The sequence below is a fragment of the Neurospora tetrasperma genome, assembly GCF_000213175.1.
Source record: "Neurospora tetrasperma FGSC 2508 unplaced genomic scaffold NEUTE1scaffold_2, whole genome shotgun sequence".
Taxonomy (NCBI): domain Eukaryota; kingdom Fungi; phylum Ascomycota; class Sordariomycetes; order Sordariales; family Sordariaceae; genus Neurospora; species Neurospora tetrasperma.
Genome location: NW_009799100.1, coordinates 2352117 through 2367599, shown reverse-complemented (window position 1 = coordinate 2367599; position 15483 = coordinate 2352117). Strand labels below are relative to the sequence as shown.

Genomic DNA, 15483 nt, shown 5'->3' with positions numbered 1-15483 from the left:
GATCGACTTTGAATTGTATAAAGCGGTTCCTTTGCCAAGCGTTGCGTATGAAATAAGCACCGGGTACACTTAGGTTCTTTCATCCTTTCTGACAATGACACTATTGGACTGAAACGTCGGCTTGTGATCTACTATGAACTTGACTTGTCTATCCGGCACATTCAGTACAAGATCGGCGACATGGCCTGTTTATTTCCAGCAACTATCGTCACTGTCCTGTGAGAACGCCTAGCGTAAACACTCAAACCCAAGATGGCAAGACTCCAACAACACCGCATGCTAACAAGCAAACCTCACAATCACAAGTTCTCCTCAACCCATTGTTCAAGTCTCTCAGCTAGCTCAGCCTTCCTACCGGCCGTGCTTATGCCCTTGCTTGCCATAATGTCCTTCAGCTCAGCTACCGTCATCTTGCCAAGCGTGCCCTGTTCAAATGCTTTCTTCAGGTCTGCGTTGCTGTTGGCCGGTCCGCCACCACCACTGGCAGCCTTTTTGCTTGGTTTCGCGCGCTTTGCCGGCCTTTCGTCATCTTCCTCGAACTCACGCTTGAACGCTCTGGTATTCTGAAGATCATTGGCTTTCTTTGCAAGCATTTCCTTCCATTCAGCAAGGTAACCGCCGACCCTTTTGTCAATTTGCCTGTACTTGGGCAACGTGAGATCGTCAATAGCATCGGGGGTTTCTTCGTCGAGTGCCTTGGCCTGTAAAATTTTGTAGTGCCATTGCAGTGAGGGATTGGGATACCTGCGCGGGTCATACATAGCCTTGGGAAGTTGCAAGTTCTGGATGACTTGCCTCATCTGGTCTGTAAGTTCGTCTGCGGGCCTTGGAGGCGCTGTTACGTGGTCCACGCTTCGAACATCATCTGCGAACGGAAGTGGATAGAGCCAAAGCCCTGCAGGTAGGTACGGCGTGTTTGCCTCCTCGTCGTCCGGGTTTCCGGAAGGAAAGATGGCTACCATGACGGGATGGGCATTCTCCCTTGCGACGAACCAGGCGATACCCACCTTGTCATCTTTGAGCAGCTTCTGCCACAAAGCAGAGAACACGCGAGTGGAGCCGACATATTGCTCCTCGCTGGGAAATATGAATATGGACTTTTTGACCGAAGCCCAGGACGGGATCTTGGACCGCTTTTTGAATCCAATGATTCGAAGTGTTTTCTTGCCCATCTGTTTGAGTTCCGCCAGCTCTTCGGGTTTGAAGCATATATGCTCGCCGCCAAATTTGTAGCCTTTCCTCAGTTCCGACTTCTCGACGGTTCGGGCAGCAAAATCAACCTGCGCGGTCTCCGATTGGACAACCTGAGCCTGCTCCTCTCCTTCGTATACGTAGCATGAGCGGGTGGGGGTTTGTCTGGTGAGTGGCATGTACCCTTTGATAGAGATAGTGAGCCCTGGGGCAAGCTCAAAGGGCAAGTTTGAGAAATATGAGCGCTTCGGGGTTTGCTTCGAGTTGATGTTGGAGATCAAGGAGTTGAGCAACGTCAAACCGTCGCCAGACTTGGAAGTCTTGGGACCTTCTGACTGTCCAGCTTCAGCTGCCGGATCGCGATAGATAATATCCTATTCATCGTCAGCGTAGAGTTCAGTAACTTGACATGCACGCTTCCTTACGTCGTAAAACTTGGACAGGTCGAACTTCTTGTCCTCCCGACTGATGGGGAAAAGTTCGATAACAACGCCGAGGTCGTAAAGATCCTTGGCTCGAACAGCGGCAGATGATTTTGCCTGCTTATCACCGGCATGGGGATCATCGTTATCGGTGACAATGAACAGACGTCGGGACCCAAAGTTGGCTGCGTTTGTGGTGAAGACCTGGTTGGCGCAGAAGAGCATGTTGGACATGATCACGGGCTCTTTGGATGGAACCATGATTTCGTCTTCATCCTCGCCATCCTCTACCAAGGCCTTGAGCTTCTTGACATCTTCGGCGCCGGGTATATCGAGATCGGATAGCAGATAGCAGTGAGGATATCCTGTGCCACTGCCCGAATCATCGCGGAATTTGGACTTTTCGGTTCCAAAAAGCAAGACACCCATCATATCTCTGGGCTGGGAGATAATTCGCTGCTGCATGATTTGGTAGGCGCAGGTTAGGGCTGCTGTCAGGGCAGAGTCCTTGTCGGCTTTCTTATCCCCCGTAGTCTGCGGTGGTTTCAACATCGATTTGCTCACATCGATGGCAAATAGTACTGCATCCTTTTGTGTTTTGTAGTCCTGGCCTCGTTGTCAGCAAGCTTGTTGATGACCGTGAGTAGATTGGTGATTGCTAACATTTTCATCCAACTCCTCATCGCCTTCGTCGCCGTCTAGTCTCTCATCCTCATCCTTCCTCCAAGACATTTTGAACGGACTTTAAGCCCTGATTCGGGTTGCTTCTGGTTACACGAAAGGCGGGGTGAGAAGTTGGAGTCGGATGGTTTGCGATGAGTAAACGCTGAGATTGGGATTTCCAAGTTGTCAACAGGGTGATGATGACTTCATGTAGGAAACGCGATGGGGACGCGACGACGACTGCCTAAACGCCAATGCATGTGACCTGGGAGCACTAGGACTGTCGAGTGGTGTGATGTGATTGGCTACTAGATGAAGCTCAGTCTCAACCGACAAAAGCCAGTTGCACTTTCAGGCACCTACGTGGCCCGTGCTTCAGTTCCCTTCTTCTGTCTGCTGGCCCTGAAAATCGCCAGACGGCAGTCAAGAAATGGTCAGCAATTGGAGACTGGGGAGGTTTCCGATACAGCTACCCCTGCAGCAGTCCCGGCATCACTCCACAGGATCGCAGCTTCGCAGGCTGTTCGGCCGAGTTTAACACGTCTGAAAGAAGCCACCGTCCCGTCCCGCCCACGCAGCGTCACTCTCTGTCCCTGATTGATATAAACCACTATATTCTTCACTCTTTGGCCACCAAGTTTTTACATGTTTTTCCTGGAAAACCGAGTTTGATCTGAGCTGTGTTCAAAACCCCCTTCTTTCGGTTTTCTCATCATGGCCTCCATGACACTTAGACTGCCCACGGCCCAGCTGTGCAAGGCCGCGAGGTCTTCGAGCTTCCGGCCGTCGTTCAGATGCGCTCAGCAGCAGATGAGGTGGCTCGCCACGCCGACAACTCACCCCGTCACCCAGAAGAATGTCGGCACAGCAATGGTCTTCCTCAACATGGGCGGCCCATCTACCTTGGATGAAGTTGGAGACTTTTTGAGCAGACTCTTTGTATGTTCATGAATCACGATGATGGCGATACTTGTGCGCAGCTCGCCATTTTCATATTGGGGCTGTTTGTGTTGACCAACCCGTGCAGGCTGATGCCGATCTCATCCCCCTGGGTCGGCTACAAAACTACTTGGGGCCTTTGATCTCGAAGCGCCGAACTCCCAAGATTCAGAAGCAGTATGGTGCGATTGGCGGCGGTTCCCCAATTCGCAAGTGGTCCGAGTACCAGTGCGAGGAAATGTGCAAGATTCTGGACCAAATTTCGCCTGAGACGGCGCCTCACAAGCCCTATGTCGCTTTCCGCTATGCCAACCCTCTCACCGAGGAGATGTACAAGAAGCTTCTGGCCGATGGCTTCGGAAATGGCAAGGGCGGCCGGGCCGTCGCTTTCACTCAGTATCCCCAGTACTCCTGCTCGACCACGGGCAGCAGTTTGAACGAGCTATGGAAGTGGAGGCAAAGACTCGAGGGCAAGGCTGGGCCATCAGAGGATGGTAAGGATGGTACCATTCGGTGGAGTGTGATTGACAGGTGGCCTATTCACCCTGGCCTTGTCGAGGCCTTTGCGAGGAATATCGAGGAGAAGCTGGCCGAGTACCCCGAGGAGCGCAGGAAGGATGTTGTGTTGCTGTTCTCGGCTCACAGCTTGCCCATGTCTGTTGTCAACAGAGGTATGCCGATCTCCTCTCTAGTGACCTTGCAATGGGAGATACTAATAACACCCACTTTAGGTGACCCTTATCCCCAGGAGATTGGCGCCACCGTCCAGGCGGTTATGCAGCGTCTTAACTTCTCCAACCCTTACAGGCTATGCTACCAGTCACAAGTCGGGCCCCAGCCGTGGCTCGGTCCCCAGACGCAAACCTCTGTGGAGGAGTACATCCACAAGGGCCAGAAGGACCTCGTGTTGATCCCAATCGCCTTTACGTCTGATCACATTGAAACCCTTTACGAGCTTGACCAGGAGGTCATTGGCGAGTCTGGACATCCCGACACGGTCAAGCGCGTGGAGAGTCTGAACGGTAACCCCGTCTTCATCAAGGCCCTGGCCGATCTCGCCAAGGAGCATCTTGATAGCGGACTTGCTTGCTCGCACCAGAACAGCCTGAGATGCCCCGGCTGCAAGAGCGAGAGGTGTGCGGCGTCCAAGAAGTTCTTTGCTGGCCAGGAGATCATCCCTGGTCACTGAAACAAATGATTGGGGGAGCCCATAATATCGTGTACAATACTTCAAACAAAATCTATAATACGGGCGGGTCTCAAAAAGGGATGGACTGCGTGTATGCATGCATTTTGGTTCCAAAAGAACTGGCTTTTTCCATGAACTGAAGGCATACATCAAAGTGAAGATTCTACTCAAGTTGGAACAGTGGTCGGCAGAGCAAAGGTTAGCATGGCGACCGCGAACTACAAACGAGGTGGTCGAGCGTTGTTCGGTATCCATCTAGAGATCAAATGTGCCTTGGTGAGGTGCTATGTGACGGTGGTGTGGTGGCTTATCAATCAGAGCCGAGGCAAGTTATTTCGTCGTGGGGGAGAGATGCAAAGCATGGTAGGGATCCCTGGCAACGTCTTAATGGCTGCGTCATCGACTACTGTTTATAGTGTACTGGCCGCCCGCGGAGTCTCGATGGTAGTGGACAAACCATCAATCCATAGATGAGTTGAAGCGTGGCCCATTGGGTTGCTTGGGCTCGCATTCCGTCTATTTACTATCGGAAGGTGAGGGGCAAGATGCAAACTGTATTTGCATCGGTTTTGCGACTCGACTAATGGGGTACAACGATTTGGCAAATGTCAACGAGGGGAAAACAAAAGTGTCTGAAAGCGGACGCAGATCTAGGGTGAGACAGCAGCAACCAAAGCAACATAATCTCTGCGTGGAGGGTTCGGAATTCGGAACCCTAGGTGCCCGGCCGACCGACCGATTGTAGACTGGATCGGGCAAATTACGTAGACTAGGTAGGCAGGTACTTATCAATACCTGCTGCAGTGACAGCTCCTTCCAAGACATCCAACCACAGGGTTTAGTACAGTGAGGGTTTATCTGCAGCATGGGGGTAGATATTGCTAGACAATAAAGTACTTTCGTGTATCCTATGTAAGGCCTAGCAGTTCAGAACTATTGAGAATCGATATCGGAACAAACAAGCGTTCGTTTTCCCCAGATCCTATGGGCTTTTCTCTGGACCTTTTTTTTTCGGCATTTCTGAAATGTCTAGTCGCGGGCCACATGGAACTGACACCTGGAAGCGAGGTTTCTTCTTCACCCTACCTTTTGCTTCCTTGAGTGGCTTAGGTTTTCAGTTCCATTTCCCATCATCCCCGTCCCAGGGGCATCCCGCTCCCCCTTCATCCATAACTTTCCCCCCCTCTTCCATCCCTCCCTCCCGTTATCGTTCTTCCCGGGTAAGCGGTTGCTGCACTCTGACGAAACATCGATATCAGACGAGGCGTGTACTGGCTTTGTTCAAGAGCCACAAAATCTCATCCAGCTTTGCTCGCATTATATCTGGGCTCCGATATTCTGATAGGATAAAGCATACTTCATTGATCTGCCAGTTGGAATCAATCAATCAATCCATCACCAATAGACGCGTTGCAGCAGCATCTGGTACAGGACATATATCGGGCCGCGCCAGCGAACCATCATCTCTACTCCGGCAGTAGCTTGCGACGAGATAAGAAACCCTACGCGCATGTGCTTTTTTTTCCTTGTTAGTGCGAGCATTGTCAACTAAAAAGTAATTCCGCCCATGGCGCAATAGCGTTTGTTGTCACACACAGTTCTTTTACTCTTAACTCTCCTCTTACTTTTCACTCTCACTTTCAATCCTCTCTTTGCTGAATACACAGCTTGGGCTTGCAGACTGATCTTGAGTATCACGCTCGAGACGGATACTGTGCTCAAGCACGCAAGAACACCAGGCGTTGAAAGGCAACGCTGGTGGGACCCGAGGCGGCAACACATCAACGCCCGGACTGGGCCCAATATGGCTACACACAGCGGCTTTCCGGATTCGGATCCCGCATCAACGCTGACTCGGGGCACTACGATGGATTTCCAAGGCATGGACTCAGATACAACGACACGTCTTCGCGATACCCTCAAGACAAACGGGCTCACGGACAATGACACCGAGGCGACGGGCCTGTTGGGTCCTGACGGCGGCCATGATGCTCGCAAGGACAGCTGGGCTGCAATGAAGGACTTTGAAGGGCTACCATGGTGGAGAAAACCAGCCGTATGTTCCAAGCTTTTGACTATTGCTTTGATGAGTTGCTAATCAACGGCACAGGTCTGGTGGCTGGTGGCACCTTATGCCATGTTCACCTTGGCCTTTGGAGGCTCTTTGGTCCCCAAGATTAATCTGTAGGATTCCCTCGCTGTTGAACCATGTCGCCCGCCTCACAGCCCGTGGGTATGGGCTAATTCTCGTTTTCCAAACTAATGAAATCCAGAATCATCACTCTCATATGTGACCGATACTTTGCCGATAGATCAGCAGCAGATCCCAGCTTCGTCTTCACACCTGTTATCCACGGCGGCAACAACCCCCAATGCAACATCCCCGACGTACAGCGCCTAGTCGCAAGCTTCACATTGTGCATGAGCGTTTTGGTGGGCATAATCAGCGCCTTCACTGCACCCAAGCTCGGAGCACTCTCGGATCGATATGGTCGCACATCGATGGTGGCCATCTGTTCCGTCGGTGGTGTCATTTCCGAGATTACGGTCATCTTGGCTGGGAAGTACCCAGATACCGTTCACTACAGCTGGATTTTGCTCGGCGCCTTCTTCGACGGCCTGGCCGGTTCCTTCACTGCCGGCAGCGTCCTCATCCACTCGTATGCCAGCGATTGTACGCCCCCATCCAAGAGAGGCGTTGCCATCGGTTACCTCCACGCGTGCCTGTTCACGGGCCTTGCCTTCGGTCCTCTCCTAGCCGGCTATTTCGTCAAGTGGACAGGATCCCTTTTGTCCATCTTTTACGTTACTCTTGGTTGCCACATCGTCTTCATCCTGTTCATCTACTTCGTCACCCCCGAATCGCTCTCCCGGAGGCGGCAGCTCCTCGCACGCGAGAAATACGCCAGAGAGCAAGAGGCTCTCGGGGAAGTTCCCCGTTGGGCAGCCGTGGTGTCCAAGTTCATCCCATTTGGCAAGCACTTCGGACATGGCGTGCGCTCTGTGCACAGGGCGAATCCTTTTGCTCCGTTGAAGATCCTGTTTCCATCGGGACCTCAACATAAGCGCCTGCGTCGCAATCTTGTCACGCTGGCACTCATCGACATGTCCATCCTTGGAGCTGCCATGAGCTCCGGCACGATCTTGATTTTGTACACAGAATTTGTGTTTGGTTGGGGAAATCTCGAGGCTTCGCGGTTCATGTCTCTGGTCTCGATGGTCCGGATCTTCGTTCTCATTGGCATTTTCCCCGTCATCAATTACATTTTCCGCACTCGGCCTGCAGCTCGCCGAAGGAGGGAGTCTGGCAACTTGCTGGTTGACGAGAAGAATGTCGGCGCCGACGAACTGGACGTCTGGGTTCTGCGCAGTGCCCTGATCTCCGATGTTATCGGCATTGGCGGGTACATTTTTGCTCGTACCCAGGAGTGGTTCATCCTGTCAGCTGTCATTGCAGCCTTTGGGGGGCTCGGATCGGCATCAATTCAGGCCTCTATAAGCAAGCATGTTCCTACTGAGCGGGTGGGACAGTTGCTGGGAGCTGTTGGGCTGCTTCATGCCCTGGCACGTGTCTTCTTCCCCATCATCTTCAATGGGCTGTATGCAGCGACCGTGTCGACGTATCCGCAGGCATTTTTTGTGTTGCTGTGTTCTATCTTTGCGGTAGCGCTGGTAGCGTCTTTTACTGTTAGACCTCATGGTATGTTCAGTTCCCTTTGGAAAGCCCTCATCAGCCGTGGCTTTGATTTGTTTTGGCACCCGCTGACAGTTTGTTGTAGTATTCATAGCAGAGGATGATGAGCCTAGACCTTCGTCAGCGGGTTCAGGATCGACACGAATTAGGCAGAGACAGGATCTATTGGAGGATGAGGAGGTTATACCTGGCTTGTAAGATCTAGTATGCCATGCTTATTTGTAGCCCTTTCGCAATCTCCCCTTGTCATTTCAGTTGCATGTATGTGTGGAGAGATTCCTCAACACCAGGTAGTTTTTTCTGTTGGTTATATCGCTTGGATGCTGTATCTATCAAGGTGGCTTTTGTTGTTGTTGTTTATATCGCTTGGATGCTGTGACTATGAAGGTGAATCTTCTGTTAAGACGGGAAACACCACTTGAAGGATTGTACTATGTAAACTCCTCTCATTTATCAATGATCCGATACATGTGTGTATAAGTTGGTGATAGTGTCTACCTCGAAGGCCAGTGCATTAGTAGTCGTTGGAGTTGACCAGCTTAAATTGGGAATCATCCCTCATAAAATCTAGATGTTGTTTTTGATCGACACAGATACCATTCTCGACAATAAAGGAGTGTATGCGAATACCTCGAGAATATCTGAGGACCGAGCAAGTGAATTGGCGAACATTGTGGAAATCGCGATGGACACGTTCAGTCCTTGTCTTTCATTGAATTGGTCGCTTAAGCTGCCCTGTCGTTGTAACGTCACTGCTGCAAAGCTTCCATGCGCCGCAGTCTCCACCGATATTACGGGCTGTCAAGACACCGCTGTCAGCGACACTTAGTGTATACCGAGCTGTGTTCGTGTCTCACCTCACCGCAACACCAGCTCTCGTACGTCGTCGTCCAACACCCGACTGTCGTGAAACCCAAGCTTTGACAACATTCCCCAACTACCGGAACGTCTGACATCATCTTCATGACCAAATCTCAGATCGCCTGGAAGTCATATCCACAGGGCTGCGCATGGGGCACATTTTCAAAAAGACAGAGAGTGACCTTCTTAGTTTGATCAAAAGTGGAAAGACGAACATTGTCCTCAGAAGACAACATAGACAACTCATCAGCCTTTCCGCTGCCCCGCGCATCCCCAAGCACAACAAAACTCTACCACGATCCACGCCGACGACACTCACCGGCCGTTCATCGATCCTTCCCACCACCCTCTTTGGTTCAACCTTCCCTCCTACCTTCAAGGTCGCACCGCCAACAACAGCAACTGGAAAAATGACAATGAGCACCTCTTCCGACCCTTCGGAAGGGAGCATTCGCCCAGAATCAACACAACCATCCCACTGCAGCGACAATGAAATCCACTTCGGTCCTTTCAAAGTAACCAACCAAGTCTTTCTCCGGACCCCTCACTCCTTCGCCCTGGTGAACCTCAAACCTCTTCTCCCCGGCCACGTGCTCGTCTGCCCTTTGGTCCCGCACAAGCGATTAACCGACCTCTCCCCCGCCGAAGTCACCGATTTGTTTTCTACCGTGCAAGTGGTGCAGAGGATGTTGGGACGGTATTACTTCCACCCTGGTACCACCACCACCCACCCAAAACAGAGGGAGAAGGAGGAGGAGGAGGAGGATGAGGGTGGAGTCGAAGATAAAGTGATGCTGGAAACAGGCGGCTCCTTCAACATCGCCGTACAAGACGGTCCCGAAGCCGGCCAAACCGTTTCCCACGTACACGTGCACGTCATCCCGCGGATTCGCAACGTGAGCGCCAAGGACACCGAGACGCCGTCGGATGCGCTGTATGAGTGGATGGCGGAGGAGAAGGGGAATATTGGGGGGGCGTTGTGGGATAGAGATCATGGGCACGGGCATGGGCACGGTAACGGTGGTGGGCCTCATCATCATCATCATCTTCAGCACAGCAGTACTTTTGGGCAGCAACGAGAGCGTGCTCTTGGAGGGCAACAATTGAACGGGAGAGGGGGTGACATCCAGAGCAAAGAGGTGGAGGCGCTTTTACAGGAGGAGGAGGAGGAGGGAGTGGCGGAACTGCAGGCGAGACCAAAGCCGGGAGGAAGTTTCCCTAGTATCGAGGATGCGGCGAGGACGGCGAGGGAGATGGAGGAGATGGAGAGGGAGGCCGGGGAGTATAGGAAGGTATTGGAGGAGATGGGAATATTGAGTGTATAGCAGGGGTGTACACAAAAGAATTGGAGAAGTGTGGTTGAGGGTCGTTGAGTTGGTAGACTAGATATGGAACACAGTACCTACCTATATAGTTATTTGAAATGGATGTGTTTTCAAGTAAAAAAAAACAAATGCCTAGAGTGACCCCAGCGTAGATCAGACATGTTTGGCATGCCTCGATCCCGCGCGCCTTCCATTTCAACGCTTCGACTGGCTCAAAAGGCCATACCTACATATCACGTAATTTAATCTCTAAAGGTATACATATTGGTGCCCACATCATAACTTCTGTGATGGCTATAGAGAGCTGCCATCGCAACTATAAAAGCACTTGGGCAACTGAAATACTAGAATAGCCTCGGTAAGTTACTTATTCTCTTCTTATGATCGCTGTTTTGTTATGTGTGGTCTTTAAGCAACAGGAAAGTAAAAATTTTTGGTGGGTTTGGGGGAATTTGGACAATTTTAAACTGCCATACTTCGGTGGACAGGAGTTGAATCAAACTTCATTTCAAGGTTTCCTGCCGTCGAGCTAAGTATATATGCAAGCTGTGAATCACCATGGCACCTATAAAGCTTCTTTCTGAAGTTCTTTCGAAGAAATTCGTGTATACAATGACACTATCGCATTTATTCTCTCAACCATGGGTATATATATGTATGTCCGAATTCCACCTCTACCCATCCATTCCCTTTTCCAAATTCCGTGTCCTTCGATTCAAGTCACATGAGAAAACCCCAAACTCAATCTAGACCTGGGAGATGTCCCAAGCCGTCCAAACTGCCCAAACCCTCCAGACCCACCAAATCATCCAACAGCCCAGATCCTCCTATTGGATCGAACCCTCCTCCTCCACCTGCTACCGTCGTCATCCCCATGCCCGTCGTTTCTATACCATCCCCCCTTCTCTCTGCCCCATGATGATACGCGAACATATTAGCCTCTTGCTGCTGTTGCTGTTGCTGTTGCCGTTGTTGTCCTGTACTACCGCCGCCGCCGCCGCCGGCAATATTCCTTCGAGGAGCTAGCCTCGCCATGCTATCACCAGCACCATCAGTAGGTCCACCCCCATCCCCAATACCACCAGTGCTTGTAGCTGTTCCCGCTCCACCACCCTCCAGATCCCACCCCTGAAAGCCTTGTTGCCAGGTAACGCCATCCTTCAGGTACCAATCCTGTCCATCAATGGCGTAGATCGAGCTGGGACTTACGTGTCGGCCAACGCTCTTGCTGCTGTTGTGGTTGGAAGCTGTCGACCTCGTTGCAGTCGCCAAGTTATTCGCGTGTAACTGGGCTGGAGTAAAGGTCTGCGTGGCAGCCGCTGGAGGCTTCACGGTGTTTGTGCCGATTGATCCAACTGTGGGATATCGTTGTGGTTGTGGTTGTTGTTGCTGTTGTGGTTGCTTTTGATGGTGCGGATGTTGGGATACGATGTTATTGTTATTGTTGTTGCCGGGTGAAGAGGTTGGTATACCCCATGCCGTAATGGTGGCGAGAGTGTCGCTCATAGACATGGATGAGGCGCTCACTGGGTGGGTGAGCAGGTTATGTTGTTGCTGCTGGTAGGTCATGTGATTATGGTGTGGCTGTTGAGGTTGATGTTGGTTTTGTAGGTGGTGGGGGTGTTGGTGAAGCATATTGTTTTGGCTTAAGCTAGATATAGCCTGCATGTTCTGCTGTTGCTGAGGGATAATGGGAGCGGACGGACCAGGCAGGTCGGAGAAGGTGACCATATTAGGCGACATTCCGGGATCGGATATACTCTCAGGAGCAAGATGCGGAGGAGTTGGGTGGCTATATAGTGTCATTGGACTGTACGGCTGTTGTTCTAGTCCTGCGGCGGCTGTTGTAGAAAAAAGCAGAGGCGCTTCTGGGGAGTAAGGAGGTGCAGGCGAGGATGGAGCGAGAGAGGGGGCCGTCCTGTTGGGTGAGGGGACCTCGGAAGTGCTAAACATTCCGTACTTTTCGTCTGTCCTTTTCAAGACGATGGCGGCCTCCTCGGGTAGTTCGACATTCCACTTCCGAGCTAGAACGCTGATGATACCTAATGTTCTCCGCGCACAAGGCCAGTCTTCAGCCATCTCCTCCAACTGTCTAACGCCGTGGGTTATATCCCGTCTGGCAGTTTTCTCGGGCAAGTTAAGCATGTGTATTGTGCAGGCAGAATGCAGCATGTATACGGCAATGTTACATATTTGCCGGAGGTTATACAGCTTTTTGTAAAGTCGCATAAGTTTGGATATGCTATTGGCGTTAGTTGTGCATATTCTTCGGGGCTGGACCTTCTCCAGGGGCGAAGCTTCCTTTGTGTACTTTAGAAAGGGTCGGAATAGATGGATATACTGTAGATGATAAAACATGCTGTGAAAAGGTGAGCAACTCCGCCCAGTCTTGGGTAAGTAGAGAGTGAGAAAACGTACTGCATTAGAATAACATTGGGTAACTGGCCGTCCTTGGGTTCGAATTCCTTTGGTAGCTCCGTTCTCCAGTCTTCCAGACGCCGATGAAGTTCGCTAAGCTTTTTGAGCTCAGCTGATTTGCCGCTCGATCTTCCAATATGACTGGGGTGGTAGAAGAATAGTAAAAGATCACTACTGATCTCGCAGAGTTTCGACAACTGTAAGCCTATAGCCCGTGTCCGAGATGGCTGCTTGCAAGACTGGTCGAAGCCTGCGTCGGTATAAGGAGACCATAGTTCAGCATCTTCGTCTGGAAACACATCATACTTCGGAACGTTATAAGTGTTTTTGGGAAGCTGTGGTAGCCGCCCGAGATAGTTTGACCAGCACTTGTCAAACACAAAGCAACCCCAAAAGGTGATTCTCCGGGCATCCACCTCCTTTTCGTCCAGCGATCCAATGTCTAGATTCAGGCCAATGTCTTGGGCCATTCTGAAGCTCATGCCGCTGTATACCCAGCCTTTCGCTTCCCGTCCGCAGCCTGCTTCTCGCACTGACATAAGCGCCAGAGCTTGCACGGTAGTGAGCCTTGGCTTTTCGTACTCGTCGTTCTGAACAATCAGTCTCTTGGCCTCGGCGAAGAAGTGATCACCCTTGGTCCTGCTGTCCCCAGGTACCGCAAAGGCACCGTCGACACTTGTGAAGTGACAGCCAAGCGCGAGCATGGCATTGACCAGCAGCGACGAACAGTAAACAGTGGAGCGTGGTTGGCCAGCCGGCTTTCCCTTGATGAAATCCCGATAAAACAAGCTTCTAGACAGCGTGGTGAAGTAAGGATAGTGCCAGTTGAAATACATGTTGACGAGATGGATGATTAGTTGAGGATTCTTGGTCACCTCTGTCCAGGTGGTGATTGGATCCTCATCGCAGGTCGACAGGCGAGTTTCCAGCTCCGGTTCTTCAGAGGCATCTGTCGGTTCACTGAGATATATGAGGTGCGAGGTACCGCCAATAAAACGAACAGAACCATTTTCGATTCGGAGCTCTCCCATCTTACGGGCCAAGTCCCTCTCACCCTCAACGGCCTGGCTGGTAGCGTCATCTCTGCCAGCTTGGGTGGGATCATCGCTGTCATCGTTGTAGTTGGTTGCTGTTGCGTTCTTCTCATCCCTGAGGATGGACTCGGCTACTTCGTCAAGGTCGTCACAGGTGCGAATCCTCCTCACAATGTCGAGCACATCTTCCTCGGAAGCATTCAAAATGGCCTCTATTAGAATCTGCAGTGTGGCGTTCTGGGCTTTCATGCTATCGTTCTTCTCCCGGTAGACGCCTTTGCGGCGGTGATCTGAATTTGGGTCATAGATGCACTCGGTGCCGTAGACACTGGCACAGGCCGCGCAGCTCGGAAGGGCGCCGTCACACTTGGACTTCCTCCTCCGACAGGCGATGCAGGCCGTGCTCACACATCTTCGCTTTTGGTTGGTAGGGTCAGCGCCCCGCCTAGACTTCTTCTTGGAAGGTAACGAAGAGGCGATTTTGTCGGGGGCGAGTCCGGCTGAGCCTGGCGCATCTTGAGAGGACATCATTTGAACATCCGAACTGTTCATCTGCCGGGGAGTACCTTGGTGAACTGCCAAGTACGAGCCGTGATAGTGGCTCTGGCAAGGACTGCAACTGTGACAGCAAGCAAGCCTCGACACGGAATTGTGACGCCTGATATCGTCTGGCCGATGGGTTCTGTACCAGGGTGCTGGATTGCGGGGAATTGGCGGGGAGTCACCGGGGCCTCAGCTCTTAAAGGTCCGGTGTTGGACTGAAGACCGTGTGCGACTGAAGCAATGGAGGATCTCTTGAACGATTATCAAAGTCGCGGACGACGGGCGTTGTATCCCAACCAACAGTGATAACCTCGGCGAAGCTCCGTCGAGGTCGGCAACAGAACTCCACAGTCCTCACAGCGTGGGCGTGGGTCGAGACAGCCCAACAGAGGCAAGGGAGATCCGGGGTAGTCCGGGGTAGGGATTTCGGGAAGAGAAAAGTCACAACAGTGATGGCGATGGGGGCGGCCAGGTTGGTCAAGACGGTTCTTGAGTCAGAGTACAAGGCCGGGTGAGAAGAGGACAAGAGGCCGAACAAGCGATTAGAGAACGCCGGCGCAAGCGGGACGTTCAACACGCAGACGGACGACTCAGAAAAAAGCAAAAAAAGGCTATTGGATAAGCCCCTGAGATGTTGCGGATCTCCCGTTCTCTTGTTCACCGTTGGACGTGAGGTGAAGTGGTTGATGATCAATAAAATGGAAGCGAAGTTTGAACTAAACCCCCAAATCCCCAACCAAGACTCGGGACGTCGGCTGGTACGTGCTGTTTCCTTGAGGTACCTTACCCAGTTGATGTGCTCGGGTACGCAGGCATATGTAACAGTCGTCAACTTACGCTTCGTAGCAGTACACGAAATAAAGAGACAAGGCTGCTGGGACTCTGTGAAACTGACTGTTTCTGGTCTGAGGGCCAAAATGACTTGGACCCCTATCGTGTCGAGTGACAATAATTGTCGATTCGTAGGTAGTGCGTGTGCAGCTTTAAACCTCGACCTAGTTGCAAGTTGTAAACGCTCTCAATTGTTTCTACACACGCTATAATAGTGTTAGTAATCATGATCATTGCCCATGGCGAGGTTTTCTCGGCGATATCATTGGTCGAACGGAGGTTCCTTCAAGCATCAGAAGAGGATCTCGAGCACTGTGTCTGTTTCGTGCCTTGATCGAGATACTGCATCGCATCTCATTCGTTGCGTCCAGCC

The 15483-nt window shown here is 51.6% G+C and overlaps 5 protein-coding genes across 5 annotated transcripts; 3 read left to right on the top strand and 2 right to left on the bottom strand.

The window, feature by feature from the left end:
* Positions 1 to 105: 105 nt before the first annotated feature.
* NEUTE1DRAFT_60225 (protein Ku70) lies at positions 106 to 2456 on the bottom strand (the record flags this gene model as incomplete). Its single annotated transcript, XM_009851097.1, has 3 exons — positions 106 to 1565; positions 1617 to 2219; positions 2277 to 2456. The coding sequence occupies 3 exons, from the start codon at positions 2343 to 2345 to the stop codon at positions 300 to 302; spliced, it is 1938 nt and encodes a 645-aa protein (XP_009849399.1).
* Positions 2457 to 2931: 475 nt separating this feature from the next.
* Positions 2932 to 4657, top strand: NEUTE1DRAFT_116399 (ferrochelatase mitochondrial precursor; the record flags this gene model as incomplete). The annotated part of the gene is made up of 3 exons (XM_009851096.1): positions 2932 to 3215; positions 3304 to 3886; positions 3947 to 4657. The coding sequence occupies 3 exons, from the start codon at positions 2991 to 2993 to the stop codon at positions 4402 to 4404; spliced, it is 1266 nt and encodes a 421-aa protein (XP_009849398.1).
* Positions 4658 to 6271: 1614 nt separating this feature from the next.
* On the top strand, positions 6272 to 8296 carry NEUTE1DRAFT_78898 (uncharacterized protein; the record flags this gene model as incomplete). The annotated part of the gene is made up of 4 exons (XM_009851095.1): positions 6272 to 6460; positions 6515 to 6588; positions 6678 to 8104; positions 8193 to 8296. 4 exons carry the CDS (start codon positions 6272 to 6274, stop codon positions 8294 to 8296), a joined length of 1794 nt encoding a protein of 597 aa, XP_009849397.1.
* Positions 8297 to 9375: 1079 nt separating this feature from the next.
* Positions 9376 to 10399, top strand: NEUTE1DRAFT_78895 (uncharacterized protein; the record flags this gene model as incomplete). Its single annotated transcript, XM_009851094.1, has 3 exons — positions 9376 to 9673; positions 9749 to 9973; positions 10136 to 10399. The coding sequence occupies 3 exons, from the start codon at positions 9376 to 9378 to the stop codon at positions 10282 to 10284; spliced, it is 672 nt and encodes a 223-aa protein (XP_009849396.1).
* A 477-nt stretch (positions 10400 to 10876) lies between these two features.
* On the bottom strand, positions 10877 to 14288 carry NEUTE1DRAFT_78894 (uncharacterized protein; the record flags this gene model as incomplete). The annotated part of the gene is made up of 2 exons (XM_009851093.1): positions 10877 to 12643; positions 12703 to 14288. The coding sequence occupies 2 exons, from the start codon at positions 14286 to 14288 to the stop codon at positions 11026 to 11028; spliced, it is 3204 nt and encodes a 1067-aa protein (XP_009849395.1).
* Positions 14289 to 15483: the final 1195 nt, after the last annotated feature.